This window comes from Sinocyclocheilus rhinocerous, unplaced genomic scaffold (genome assembly GCF_001515625.1).
Source record: "Sinocyclocheilus rhinocerous isolate Xijiao unplaced genomic scaffold, SAMN03320098_v1.1 scaffold938, whole genome shotgun sequence".
Classification (NCBI taxonomy): domain Eukaryota; kingdom Metazoa; phylum Chordata; class Actinopteri; order Cypriniformes; family Cyprinidae; genus Sinocyclocheilus; species Sinocyclocheilus rhinocerous.
In genome coordinates, this window is record NW_015665007.1 from 213,138 (window position 1) to 225,309 (window position 12,172).

Consider the following 12,172-nt stretch of genomic DNA (forward strand, 5'->3'; position numbering starts at 1 on the left):
TAATTGCAGTGTTCTTAATCTTTATAAGTTAGTAGTACTGTTCGGGTTTACAGTGTGGGGGCGTGTTAGAACGAGCCGTTTTAGGTAGGCGTGGCTGACTCTTAACTTTTATAAAGAATATCTCTTTGGTTTTGAGACTTTAGTCTTTGCAACTTTACAGATCTTCTTTATGCACCAAGAGCTTGTAACACTCCAAAGAGAAAGGAAAACTTGAAATCGCATCATATGACCCCTTTAACATTAACTATTAACATTTCGAGTTTATTGCTAAAATTTATTTAATGAGACAAAATTGCCATGCACGCTTTTTTAAGTTCTGTGAACTACTAGTTTTTTGACGTGTGGTAATGTCAATCAAGCATTTACATGTGCCCTCCCATCCAGCTTTGCTGGATTTTGTCACAAGATTCATTACTGAGGCTGAAGGATGGAGCCTGTCAGAGAGATAGAGCAGATGTCACAGACACTTGGCCCTTGCTGCCAAACTCTTGTCCTCCTCATTTTTCAAGATTGTGTGCATATGTTAGGAAAAGAAAGTGGAAAGATCCCCTGAAGGTCAGCTACTGGGAAAGGGCTTCCTTTGCCAAATTCTAATATCTTTTCCGCATGTCAGGGTGATGAATTAATCCTTAGCATTCCGCTCTTTAGCAGGACATTAGCCAGATGCTGACGGATATCACCACACACGCGGATTATGCTGATCTCACATGATACCTCATTTATTCACATTAAATGATGGCAATGTTTTGGCATTCATAGAGACTGTGGTCACATCCATTCACTGGATGATTCTGACATGACAACACTAAACCCAGAGATCAGTCACAGTTTTTGAAATCATCGTATTTAAGACAGTGTTCACAAACATTGTCTGAAACCCAGCTGCAATTCTTAATAAATTGTGCAGGGATCATTTCTGCATTTGCACATAAATTGTTTGCTGTGCAAGCCCCAACATTGTGTGGGGCTTAAAAACTGAACAAAATAAGTTAATCTAGCAGTCAAGAGGTAAAATACACCTTCGATTTTATTTTATTTTATTGATTCATTTAATTTTATTCAATGAACCTTAACATACTGTAAGTTACGCCTAGCGGTCCAGGGTAAAATACACCTATTTTTGTTTTGTTTTTTATTTTATTTTATTCAGGGGTAAAATACAGCTATTTTGTTAATTTAATTTAATTTAATTTAATTTAATTTAATTTAATTTAATTTAATTTAATTTAAGTTAAGTTAAGTTAAGTTAAATTAAGCCAAGGTTTACAATACACCGATGGAACTATTTTATTTTAGTAACACATTTTTATATAATCACATTTAGGTGATATCACAAGAGAGCTATTGTCAGGGGTAAAATACAGCTATTTTGTTAATTTAATTTAATTTAATTTAATTTAATTTAATTTAATTTAATTTAATTTAATTTAATTTAATTTAATTTAAGTTAAGTTAAGTTAAGTTAAATTAAGCCAAGGTTTACAATACACCGATGGAACTATTTTATTTTAGTAACACATTTTTATATAATCACATTTAGGTGATATCACAAGAGAGCTATTGTCCGAGGATCAGATTACCTTAATTCACTCCACAGTCTTTAAATAATGATTACAAGCTTCGTGTTCAAACATAATCAGAACAACATGGGGAGGTTATGATGTAGTATATGCTTTTGTGAGAAATATGTGTTTTTTTTATGGTCCTGTGTTTTTTTTTAATGCTCTGGTGTTTTTATGTAAAAGCAATGTGTCTAAAAAGGCTTATTACAGCCAAGTATCTTTTCTCTTTCAGATAAAACAGTAATTCAGCCTTACGCAAAGGAATCTGTGAAAATTCACACAAATGGTTAAAACATTCAAGAGGTGACTACAAAAATGTGGCTGATTTTAATTCTAATTTACTTTGGCATAAAAATATGGGCAGGCCGAGATTAAAATCCTGTCCAAAAGTCACACACACAGACAAATTATATCAAGCTGAATACTCACAGAGCCAGCATGCATAAAAGTTACTCAAATACTAATTTAAATGCAGATTTGCTATTTTGATTTTACAATCCAGTTTTAGTTGTGATTGTAGCTGCTTGCAAGATGTTTGAACGATTCGTCAGGATTAGCATGACATGTTTTTAAACAACTATTTACCAATCACTCTCAAATATTAGTTTTGTTCCTCTTAAACACCTTGTCTTAAACTCCTCCCCATCACTGGTTGTGGTTTAGTGTTGTCAGAACAGTTAAGCCACGTAGATTGGCATCCCTGTGTTTCTTGAGGCCAGGTTTCCACTACAGCATATGTGTCATGGAACTGAGGGCCAGCTGCCTGCAAAAACACACTGCTCTTCCAAGTCTTTGTCCCTCTGCTGATCCAAGTCAACAGCAACTGCTTGGAGAACAACACAAGTATTCCTTTGAAAAACTGTTCTTTGGGGAACCAGACATGTTTCTTCTATAGAATTGCTTCTTTCTGTTTGTTGCAATCAGTGATACCTTTGAAGCAGAGAGAGCTTCAATTTAATTGGCTGAGCGACGTACCAAGAGTGTCCATCCAACAACACTGACATTTCAACTGTTCATATCTTAGCTTGGTCTTGTGTGTTCAAGACAGACTAAGCATTAGTTGTTGGGGATATTTAGTAACTCTCTCTCTTTCTGAAAGTTACATCGTTTCGCCAATAGGTGGAGACAAATGACTGTCTTCATGAGCGAGTCATTGAGTCTTTTGTGTTTTTCGAACAAACTAGAATGAGTGATTCATTGAATCTTTAACTCACTCGATTCGTTGAAGACAACTGATTAATTCAGGAAAGATACATGAGCTAGTCATCAAATCAACAACAACAACAATAATAATAATAATAATAAAGAGAAAGGAAAACTTGAAATCGCATCATATGACCCCTTTAATTTGGAATTATATTGTATATATTGTAAATTATAATAACGTAAATATATTTATAAACATTTTATATACAGTAGGATATATTATATATATATATATGTTCTTTTAGGAACTGCTCACTGAAAGTTTTTTTTTGGGGGGCGGGGGACTGAAAATGGTTCTTTTATGGTATCAGTAGGGCCTTTCGCACCGTGGGAACCTTTTCATAGTACCAGAACTAATTGTGGAACTACCCACTTTTTGGTGTTTTCGCACCGCCGGAACTTGGTGCGATTTTAGTACCGGACTGCCTTTTTCGAGGACCAAATTAGCTCCTACTCCGGAGCAGGGTCTAACCAGCACAACTGGTACTAATCGTGACGTAAGTAGACATTGATTGGCCAAACGCGTATGAAAACGCCCTCACCCGCCATGATTTAAAACGCTGTGTAAACATACTGTAAACATTGTGTCAACTTATTTCGCAAGTATGGAGAACAGTGATAGATGGACGGATGCTGAAGTGCAGGCACTTGTAGCAAATGTAGCACTGCCAGTTGTCGTTGGAGGTTCTTAGTCCTCCTTTCCGTTCTTTCAATCGCTTTACGTATACGTCGACATTCCATGTCCATTATTGTGAAACCCGCGAGACACAACAAAAACACAGCTCCGATCACAGCGTCCTCCATCCTCCTGTTGTTAATGTTGTTCTTCTTTGTTTCTGTTGTTGAACGCCGCGCACAAATGACGTCGCTGTCGACCGGCTTACGTCACTTCTTAGTACACACTGTCGGTGCGAATGCAACCCTTTAAATAGTACTGGGAAATAGTTCGCGCAAAATCGTCCCAGTACTTTAGTACTGTACATTTAGTTCTGGAACTAAAGCGGTGCGAAAGGCCCTTATATGTACTATATCCCAAGTCTTCTGAAGCCAGTAGCTTTGTGTGACAAACAGACTAAAAATGTATTCTTCAGAATTTCTCCTTTTATGTTTCACAGAAAAATAAAAGTCATAAAGGTTTGGAATGACATGAGGGGGAGCAAATGATAACACTTTTTTTTTTTTTCCCTTTAAGCTCTTCTGAAGTACTGTAGCAAGCTTGAAGTCAGTTGATCATGCGATCGGACAGATGATGGACATATCATCAGCAGTCACTCAACCTTTTGTTTTAAGTTTGAGATAGAATTGAACATTTGACCTCATCAGTGAATATTTGAATAATGTCAAGTGAGCCAGTGAGTCACTGGGGCTACATTAAAACTTCCATATTTGTACAGTACATATAACCCGATCAAATTATTCAGCACAGGATTTGACTGTCTGTCTTTTTCTTAAAACAACAAACCGATGGAAGAAAAAAACCCTTTCCAAAATGTGTTTAGTTATAGCAATGAGTCAGCTTCCATTTAATAACCAAGAAGTAGTGAGGTGTATGTATGTGTGTGAGACTGTGAGGGATGTCTGGGTAGAATTAGTCTGGGCTTTGGTGGTGGTTTGGTAGCATCTGGTGGCCTGATGTGCGGTGTGATGGCAACAATCTCTGCGGCTAATGGAATCACTCCTAATTAACTCAGAGCTTTGGCTTCAATCAAACTCAGTCTAAATACTATCTCTTTTCTTTGTGTCTACCACTGAAGTCATGATCCAGCAGAATCCATGTAATGGCCCCACAGCAGACAAATTTCATGGGCTTTTCTGGAATCTGAATGCATATGGAACAGACAACCGCTGCCTCTAGAGAGGTATTATGTAAATTGAAAGGATAGGTTTGTGGAGGCAAGATCCCATGTGCTACAGTTTAAGACTGTAATCCAAAACTTGTCTCACAATAGATCATTTATATTTTAACAGACCTAGAAGGAATAAAAGACAGAATAGAGTTTGTTGAATACAATTAGGCCCTTTTCAAGGACTTCACAGTTCTCAGGGTAGTAACAGCTAGAGTAGACATTTGATTAGAAATATTTGGTTATCCTTTAACACATGTAGGCCTATTATTATTATTATTTTATTAATTATAATAATAATAATTGTTATACATTATTGTTATAACTAAATTAAATTAATTACATTTAATAATAATAATAATAATAATAATAATAATAATAATAATAACAATAATAATAATGATAAAGTTGGCACTGTGGTTATTATTATTATTATTAGTAGTATTATTATTTATAGCTTAAAATATTAAAAAATGATTTTTACACGGCACCCCTGCTCTCGACAGACGGCACACCGGTTGGGAAACACTGCTCTAGGGTGCATCTGGGCTGAGCAACATAGTGTGCACTTGCAATCTATTTCTAACTTCCAGTTGTTTAAGATAAAAATTTAGGCAAAACTCCATCCCTAAAAGCACATTTCACATAATTTGTAAATTAAAGTTATCATCATTATGGTAGAATGACAGACAGGTTTAGAGGGCTATGTTGCAGATTGCACCATCAAATCAAACATCATTATCTCAACATATTACTGCTACTCATGTAGAGCAGAAAACCTTGCCACTGCATGCTCCAAGTATGTGATGCAACTATAGGTGTTAGACACTGTTATTTTGCTTTATTGTCTCTAAAAGTGTGATAAATACTCTCGCCTATTTACTGTACTTTGAGTCACTCACTTTTATTAAACATTTTCCATCCAGAAGTACATTTCTGATACAGTCATCTAAAAAATAGAACATCCAGTTCTTCTCTCGTCCCGAGAAACATAACGCCATGAACAGATACAATCAGGCTATTCATTATCACTTCAGCATGTTTCATGATCTTGAGCCACATCACATCAGTTCGTACATAACTGGGAAATTGTATGATTCATAAATCATGACATTTATGCTATTCACAATTAATATATCATTAAATACTACAATAAATTAATAAATACAGATAACACGTTTTGTGTATGATAGAGTGGCTGCTTTACAACAGCGCCCCCTAATGACAAATGAGAAATCTGCAGACTGTTCCAAAAATTGCGATTATGTTCGGATAATTCATCAACTAGTTAGTTAGTTTTGGCATCCACTGTAAGAAGCTTAAATCCTTGAACAAATCATAAAAGTTCTTCGGACTCAATTTTTATTCATCTTGAAGTAAAACAGATCTGTGGAATTGAGACCTAAGCTCAGCCATATTCCAGTAGCTGATACCCTTTTACAAGTTTACCCTAAATTTCTGCCTGCCATGGTTTTAATAAAGAAACATATTTCTTAAGACGTAGTGGCCTTGTTTTACGTCTCTGCTGAATGTCAGTGTCTTGTCAGTTTCTTGGATGAGGAAAAGAGATGACAGATCCAACACAGCAATGAATCACTCACTCAAGAGATTTCTTTACAAGAATTAGGCAGTTCTCCCTTACACAACATTCCTAATGGGGCTCTGGGTCCTGCAACACCCCTATTATATATTTTAAAGTCGCCTCTAGGTGAGAAACATCAACTATATAAAAATATAAATGCAGTTCAAGACTTTGAAAATCGTGTAAAGATGCCACCTTGTGCTTTAAGATCGCTCCCTATTTTGGGCAAGAAGCCCTGTAGCTGTCATATTTTTACTGATCATCTTTAATAATGTATTTTATTTATTTAGGCCATTTTTTAAATGTATTACTGTAAAATAAGAATTTATATATTATATTTAAAATGATCAGTTTGGCTCACTCAAATATAATAATAATAATAACAATAAATAATTAGATTAACTAATCACAAATAAATTTCCTAAATGTTGAGAATCTGAATAATTTGGTTATGTTTTGCTTCATCTTCCCCTAATGCATTTCTAAACTTCTATAACTTGAAATAGTCTTGCTAAGTTTATTCAATATTTTATTTTAAATAGTTAATGGAGTTTCTTTAATATTTTATTTTATTTACACCTGCCTCCTTAACTAGTGTTGGTGAGACCAGTGGCATAATTTATAGTCAGTATATGGTCCATATGGTCTGCATTTGGTCCAGATCACGTGCACACCACTGTGTGTAAATCTGTGTAAATATCCAATAAAACCAACAAGCAAAAAAATGGGACTTCAGGGGTCAAACATGACGCATGCGGACCTCCAGAGTCCACGGAGAGCTTGGTGGAAAAACATCACAACTCCCCTGACCTAGTGATATTATCCAAGCAACATAATGTGACTAAACTAGGATCTGTATAAACTGGGTTCACAAATGTTAATCATTACAAACTTCATATTAATGCATTAATATAATATGAGTTTAAGGCACATCTTTGAAAGCGTGCTTGTTCATAGTCCCTAAACTTGGATCCTTCATGCTGCTAAACTTTAAGAGTACTGTTGTGACAGTATACAAAGATTTATAGTGCAATAACTTTCTCTTTCCTCAGGGGGGTTTATGTGAATTCCAGTTTTATGTATTGTACATGCACTGAGATATAGTGCAGCCATGCATTGGTTTAGTTTGACAGTGCTGTGATGTCATGCTTACAGTGATGTCAAACGTTTTGAGTCTTGCATTTGAATGCATCTCACCCTTCACATGTCCATGTGTACTTTAATTAATTAGCACTTGAGTGTGTTAAGTGTCACATGTGTGCAAACAAATGATTTTCCAGCTTGTTCTCATATTAGTTGTTTTGTCTGTGGGAAGTAATCTATATTTTACTGTTCAGCTGGTTGGCGGATGGCGTTACTAGTGTTAAACACAAGGCCTTTCAAATGTGAAGTAATGCATGAAGCAGATGCAGTATTATGCACCTTGAGAGCTTCATGAGGCTTGCCAAATATCTGCCTGACTGTCTCAAAATCTCAAATCCTCAATCCTCTCTCTTTATCTTTGGAAAAACACAGCCAGAGATTTTCTCACACTGAACTTTACATACCTCCTTTTCCAAGTGTTTTCCAGTGTACTGTACCAACGCAAAACTAAACATGGACTGAATGGCCTCATACAGCCTTTGTCACAGCTTTAGTCACAAAGTTATATAGCTACAGCGCCCTCTGTTGATCAATGACTTAAAATATATTGTAATATTGTAGTTTTTATCAGCTTATGTTGGATATGTAATTGTGCAAGCTTATATTAACTTATTTTTACATGATGATCTTTACCATTATCTAATGCTTACTTAAAGTTAAAGTTAAACTAATTAAATCACTAATTTAATAACATTGTTAAACGTAATCTTTAGTAAATCAAAAATAAATATTCGTTTTTTGCAGTGTAATGTTGTGATGCCTAAATTCACAGCTTGATTAAAAAAAAAAAAAAAAAAAAAGTTATAATTTGTATATCTGACAATGATCAGAAATCGGTTATAACATAAAAATAATTATTGGCTTTTCAGTCAAATGTTTAATAGGTTGAAATGCTGAATAGGTTTTCGTAAAAAGCTCTTATTTAAAAAGTCTTATACAAAACCAAATATCATTTTCTTCCTCGTAATAGATGCTTGAAATCAATCAAGAACATATCAATGTAGTGTGTGAATAATTATCTTCGTACCTAAAACTGTCCGGTATTAATTGGTTCAATGAAACACAAATATTTGCCAAAGCAAATAATAGTTTTTATAAGTGACTGTTCTTAATTAGATGGGATGGGAAACACACAAATACAACGAAAACTATAAAAGAGAGAAAACATACTCTGAAATTTATAGCCATTTCAAAGGCTGCAGGAAATTCCTCACTGTACAAATTAAAACCTTCTTACAATAACTCCATGTGCCAACTACAAAATTTATGATCTATAAATATGGTAATTAAAACGTCACATGCTGATTTGGAGGTTGATTTATAAAGAAACGCCTTGCTTACATAGAGATTAATCACTGGTTAGCTTCAACCTGTTAACGTTTACTCAGAACATGTTGCCTTAAGCACTTTAGACGTTTTAGCCTTTAAATGTTGATGGAAAAAAACGTAAACTACGCTACATCTGCTTAGCAAACCTCTCTAAACAATCAAAATCCTCAAAAAGCAACACGTGACTGAACACGGAAGCGCACAAGTAGTGGACGCGCTGCAATCTCCGCTTAAAAACGTCTTTATTGGATCACGTAATAGACACGCACTAGTCCAGCAGCAGCTAAACTGTCAGGGAGCTGAACCTGTTCAGTCAGAAAGCCCTAAACAACGCGGAACACACATTAAACTCCATATTTCACTTAATTTAGCACATCTTCTGGTGAGTTTCTAAATGGAAATGTTTTGTTAAGTGCTTTGAATGCCAGTGAGAGGTGGAGGTTAATATGTGGGCTTTATCAAAGGGTGTTAGCCAGTAACACTTTCATTATGTTTGATTCTGTTGCTTTAATACTTAATAAGATACTTGTGTTTCAAGAGTCACTCGATAAACTACCAGCTAGGCCTCTTCTTCAAGTGTAAATGACATTGGCAATGTTAAGCAGGTTTTTTGTTTGTAAATCCTCGTGTATGACACGCTCATGGTCAGTTAATGTAAGTCGGTATAAGCTGGCCCAGTGCTAATATAGGCCGGGAAAGATGTGTCAGAAAAAAGTCATTTAGCTTAATTTATCTGAATACGCATAATAATTGAATTCAGCATCTGGTGATAAGTTCTTCCTGTAGAAAAGTACTATATTGGTACCATGTTACAGCTATGACGCAAGATGGTAATAGTGATCTGATGTATGCCATGGTGCTGAAATTCATGTTTCATTGTATTTACTCTAAAAAAAGGGTACTTAGTATGCTTTAAAATAATATACTTGAGTGTTAAATTTATATAGAATGCAACTAGTTGAGCTTAAGATTGCTTTTTTGACATAAGTAGGACTTCTTTTATATGTAATTTCATGACTTCTTCTATTGTCTTTGAAATATGATTAAAGTCTGCTGAATGTATGGACAATTTATGGTAAACTAAAATGTACCTTAATGCCATTAATGTTTAAACTTGTATGACATGTATTCAGATATATCTGTAATTACACATTTGAACAGATTTAGTTCTAGTTTAGTACATTTAAAACATATTTACTTAAATGCAATATTGAAAACACTGCAGTTAAAATTAAGTGCTTTAGCCAACACATTAAAATTCGTGTATTTCTTTGAAGGGATAGTTCACCCAAAAATGAAGATTACCCCATGATTTATTCACCCTCAAGCCATCCTAGGTGTATATGACTTTCTTCTTTCAGACGAATCCTATCGGAGTTATATTAAAAAATATCCTGTCTCTTCCAAGCTTTATAATGGCAGTGAGTGGGTGTTTTTTTTCAATAGTCCAAAAGAAGTCCAATAAAGCGCATCCATCCATAATAAAAAAGTGTCCCACACGGCTTCGGGGTGTGAATAAAGGCCTCCTGTAGCGAATCAATGCGTTTTTGTAAGAAAAATATCCATACTTAAAACTTTTTAAAACCGTAATATCTAGCTTGCGCTAACGGTCGTACGGGCGTTCATTCCGGTGGATGACGTAGGCGTAGTGTAATGGTGCGTTCAAGTCATGTCGGATAGATCGTATTTACGAGTTGAAAGCACATGAAAGCACCACAAAGTCGTTCTTATGAGTGGGAAACTTTTTAAAAAAATTTTCTTTAAGCCCCGAGTTTCCGAGTCAGTGAGAAACATGGCGGAATCGATGGATGCAACGTCTGTTGTTGATGGTAAATTTTTGTTGAAACTGATAGTTTAGTTGTCCTATAAACTTAAATTGGTCATGTTCTTGTTATATGCAGCAAGTTAATGAAATACAAGAAAAAATGATATAATTTCTGCACCTATAGGTGAGAAATCGTTTGATTGCCATGTTGCATTCGTTAACAGAATTTTCTTTTCTTTTTTTATTATTATTATAATTATATTATTATTTATAGCGTTTGTTGATGCTGAAAACCAGTTACACTGGGATCCTGGTCTGACAACACCAGTTTTCGTATGATACAGCTTGTCTTGTTCGAGATGCATCGGCTATTGGACTATTGAAAAAAAAAACACCCACTCACTGCCATTATAAAGCTTGGAAGAGCCAGGACATTTTTTAATATAACTAATATAAATATAAATCATGGGGTAATTTTCATTTTTGGGTGAACTATCCCTTTAAAGCATGACAAAAGAAAATAAAATGTACTTCATTTTATTATATTATCTACAAGTACAGTTTTAAAAAAATATACTTTAAAGATTCGAAATACACTACAAGTGAACATTCAATACAATTAAGTACATATTCAATACAATTTTCATGTGCATGTTATTCCAACAACAACAACAAAGATTTATTTTTGGGTAAAATTTTTCTGTAAAATTGTGGAAGTAAAATTTGCATGCTGGCAGATCTTGTAATATGAGGAATGTGAGGAAGTCATGTGGGATAGAGGCAATTATGTAGACTGTAGTATTAAAACGCATGGAGTTGACAACATTCCTGACTTGTCCTTTCAGTCATGGAGCAAGCGAAGCAGGAGGTCTTTGATCATGCCAGGCTGCAGGTAATCAACGATGGGTACGAGAAGGCATTTGCGTGCATCAATAAAGGTCTCACAGAGGATGAGGTGGGCCACAGTGGAGAGGCGCTAAAACTCTACCGGCAAGGGCGGCAACACCTCCTCAGGGCTCTCAGTGTTCCCTCACAGGGCATGGAGTGTGTGGGTCCCTCCTGGGAATCGGCTAGGCAGATGCAACACAAGATGCAGGAGACCCTCAACAGCATCACCACTCGCCTAGCCATGCTGGAAACCAGCCCAGACCCCAACAGAGTCTCGGATAGCAGTGCAGCCCCTCAGAAACTCTACCCTGAAGTCCCAAAGGTCAAGCCGGAGAGGCCGACTCCACCACAGATGCTCGCTTCCAACGGCGGGGTTGCAGGGGCTTCGGGTGGGCCTGTTCCGGTCTCTCCCTCAATGCAGCCCAATATGTTAAGCGACCAGCCTCCTGCATACACCGCTCAAGCCGCTGATGGACACCTGTCCATTTCCTACGGCACCGTCTCAGGCGAGCTCTCCCTGGTTGGCGATGAGTTCTACAACCATACGTCTAATTCTACACCACCTCCTCAGTGTCTGGGGGAGGATGGAGAGGAACTCTTTTTCCTTCCTCAAGGGGTGCAGATCTTCTTTGTTACACCTGAGGGGCAAGTCAGTGCTCCCTCTTACCCAGGGTACCTGCGCATTGTAAAGTTTACCAGTGAGCTATCAGAAAGGATTCCAAACAGGCCACCCGCCTTCCTACAGGTAAGAAATCACAAGCTGTGTTACTTAGTTATTCTTCATATGCCTGAAAGAGAGAATCTCACAAAGAAATGTCCAGCTTGTTCATATTCAACACACAAAAAAAAAAAA

General features: G+C 36.1%; 1 protein-coding gene across 3 annotated transcripts in view; it reads left to right on the forward strand.

Annotated features, from left to right (window-relative positions):
- The first annotated feature begins 8,910 nt into the window (after nt 1-8,910).
- LOC107730857 (spartin-like) overlaps nt 8,911-12,172 on the forward strand; it is a 13,032-nt gene continuing 9,770 nt past the window's right edge. For all 3 annotated transcript variants that reach the window (XM_016541803.1, XM_016541804.1, XM_016541805.1), the window contains exons 1-2: nt 8,911-9,048; nt 11,277-12,064. In XM_016541803.1, coding sequence (XP_016397289.1) covers nt 11,279-12,064 — 786 coding nt within the window. In that variant the 5' untranslated portion in view covers nt 8,911-9,048; nt 11,277-11,278. The remainder of the gene's footprint in view (nt 9,049-11,276; nt 12,065-12,172) is intronic.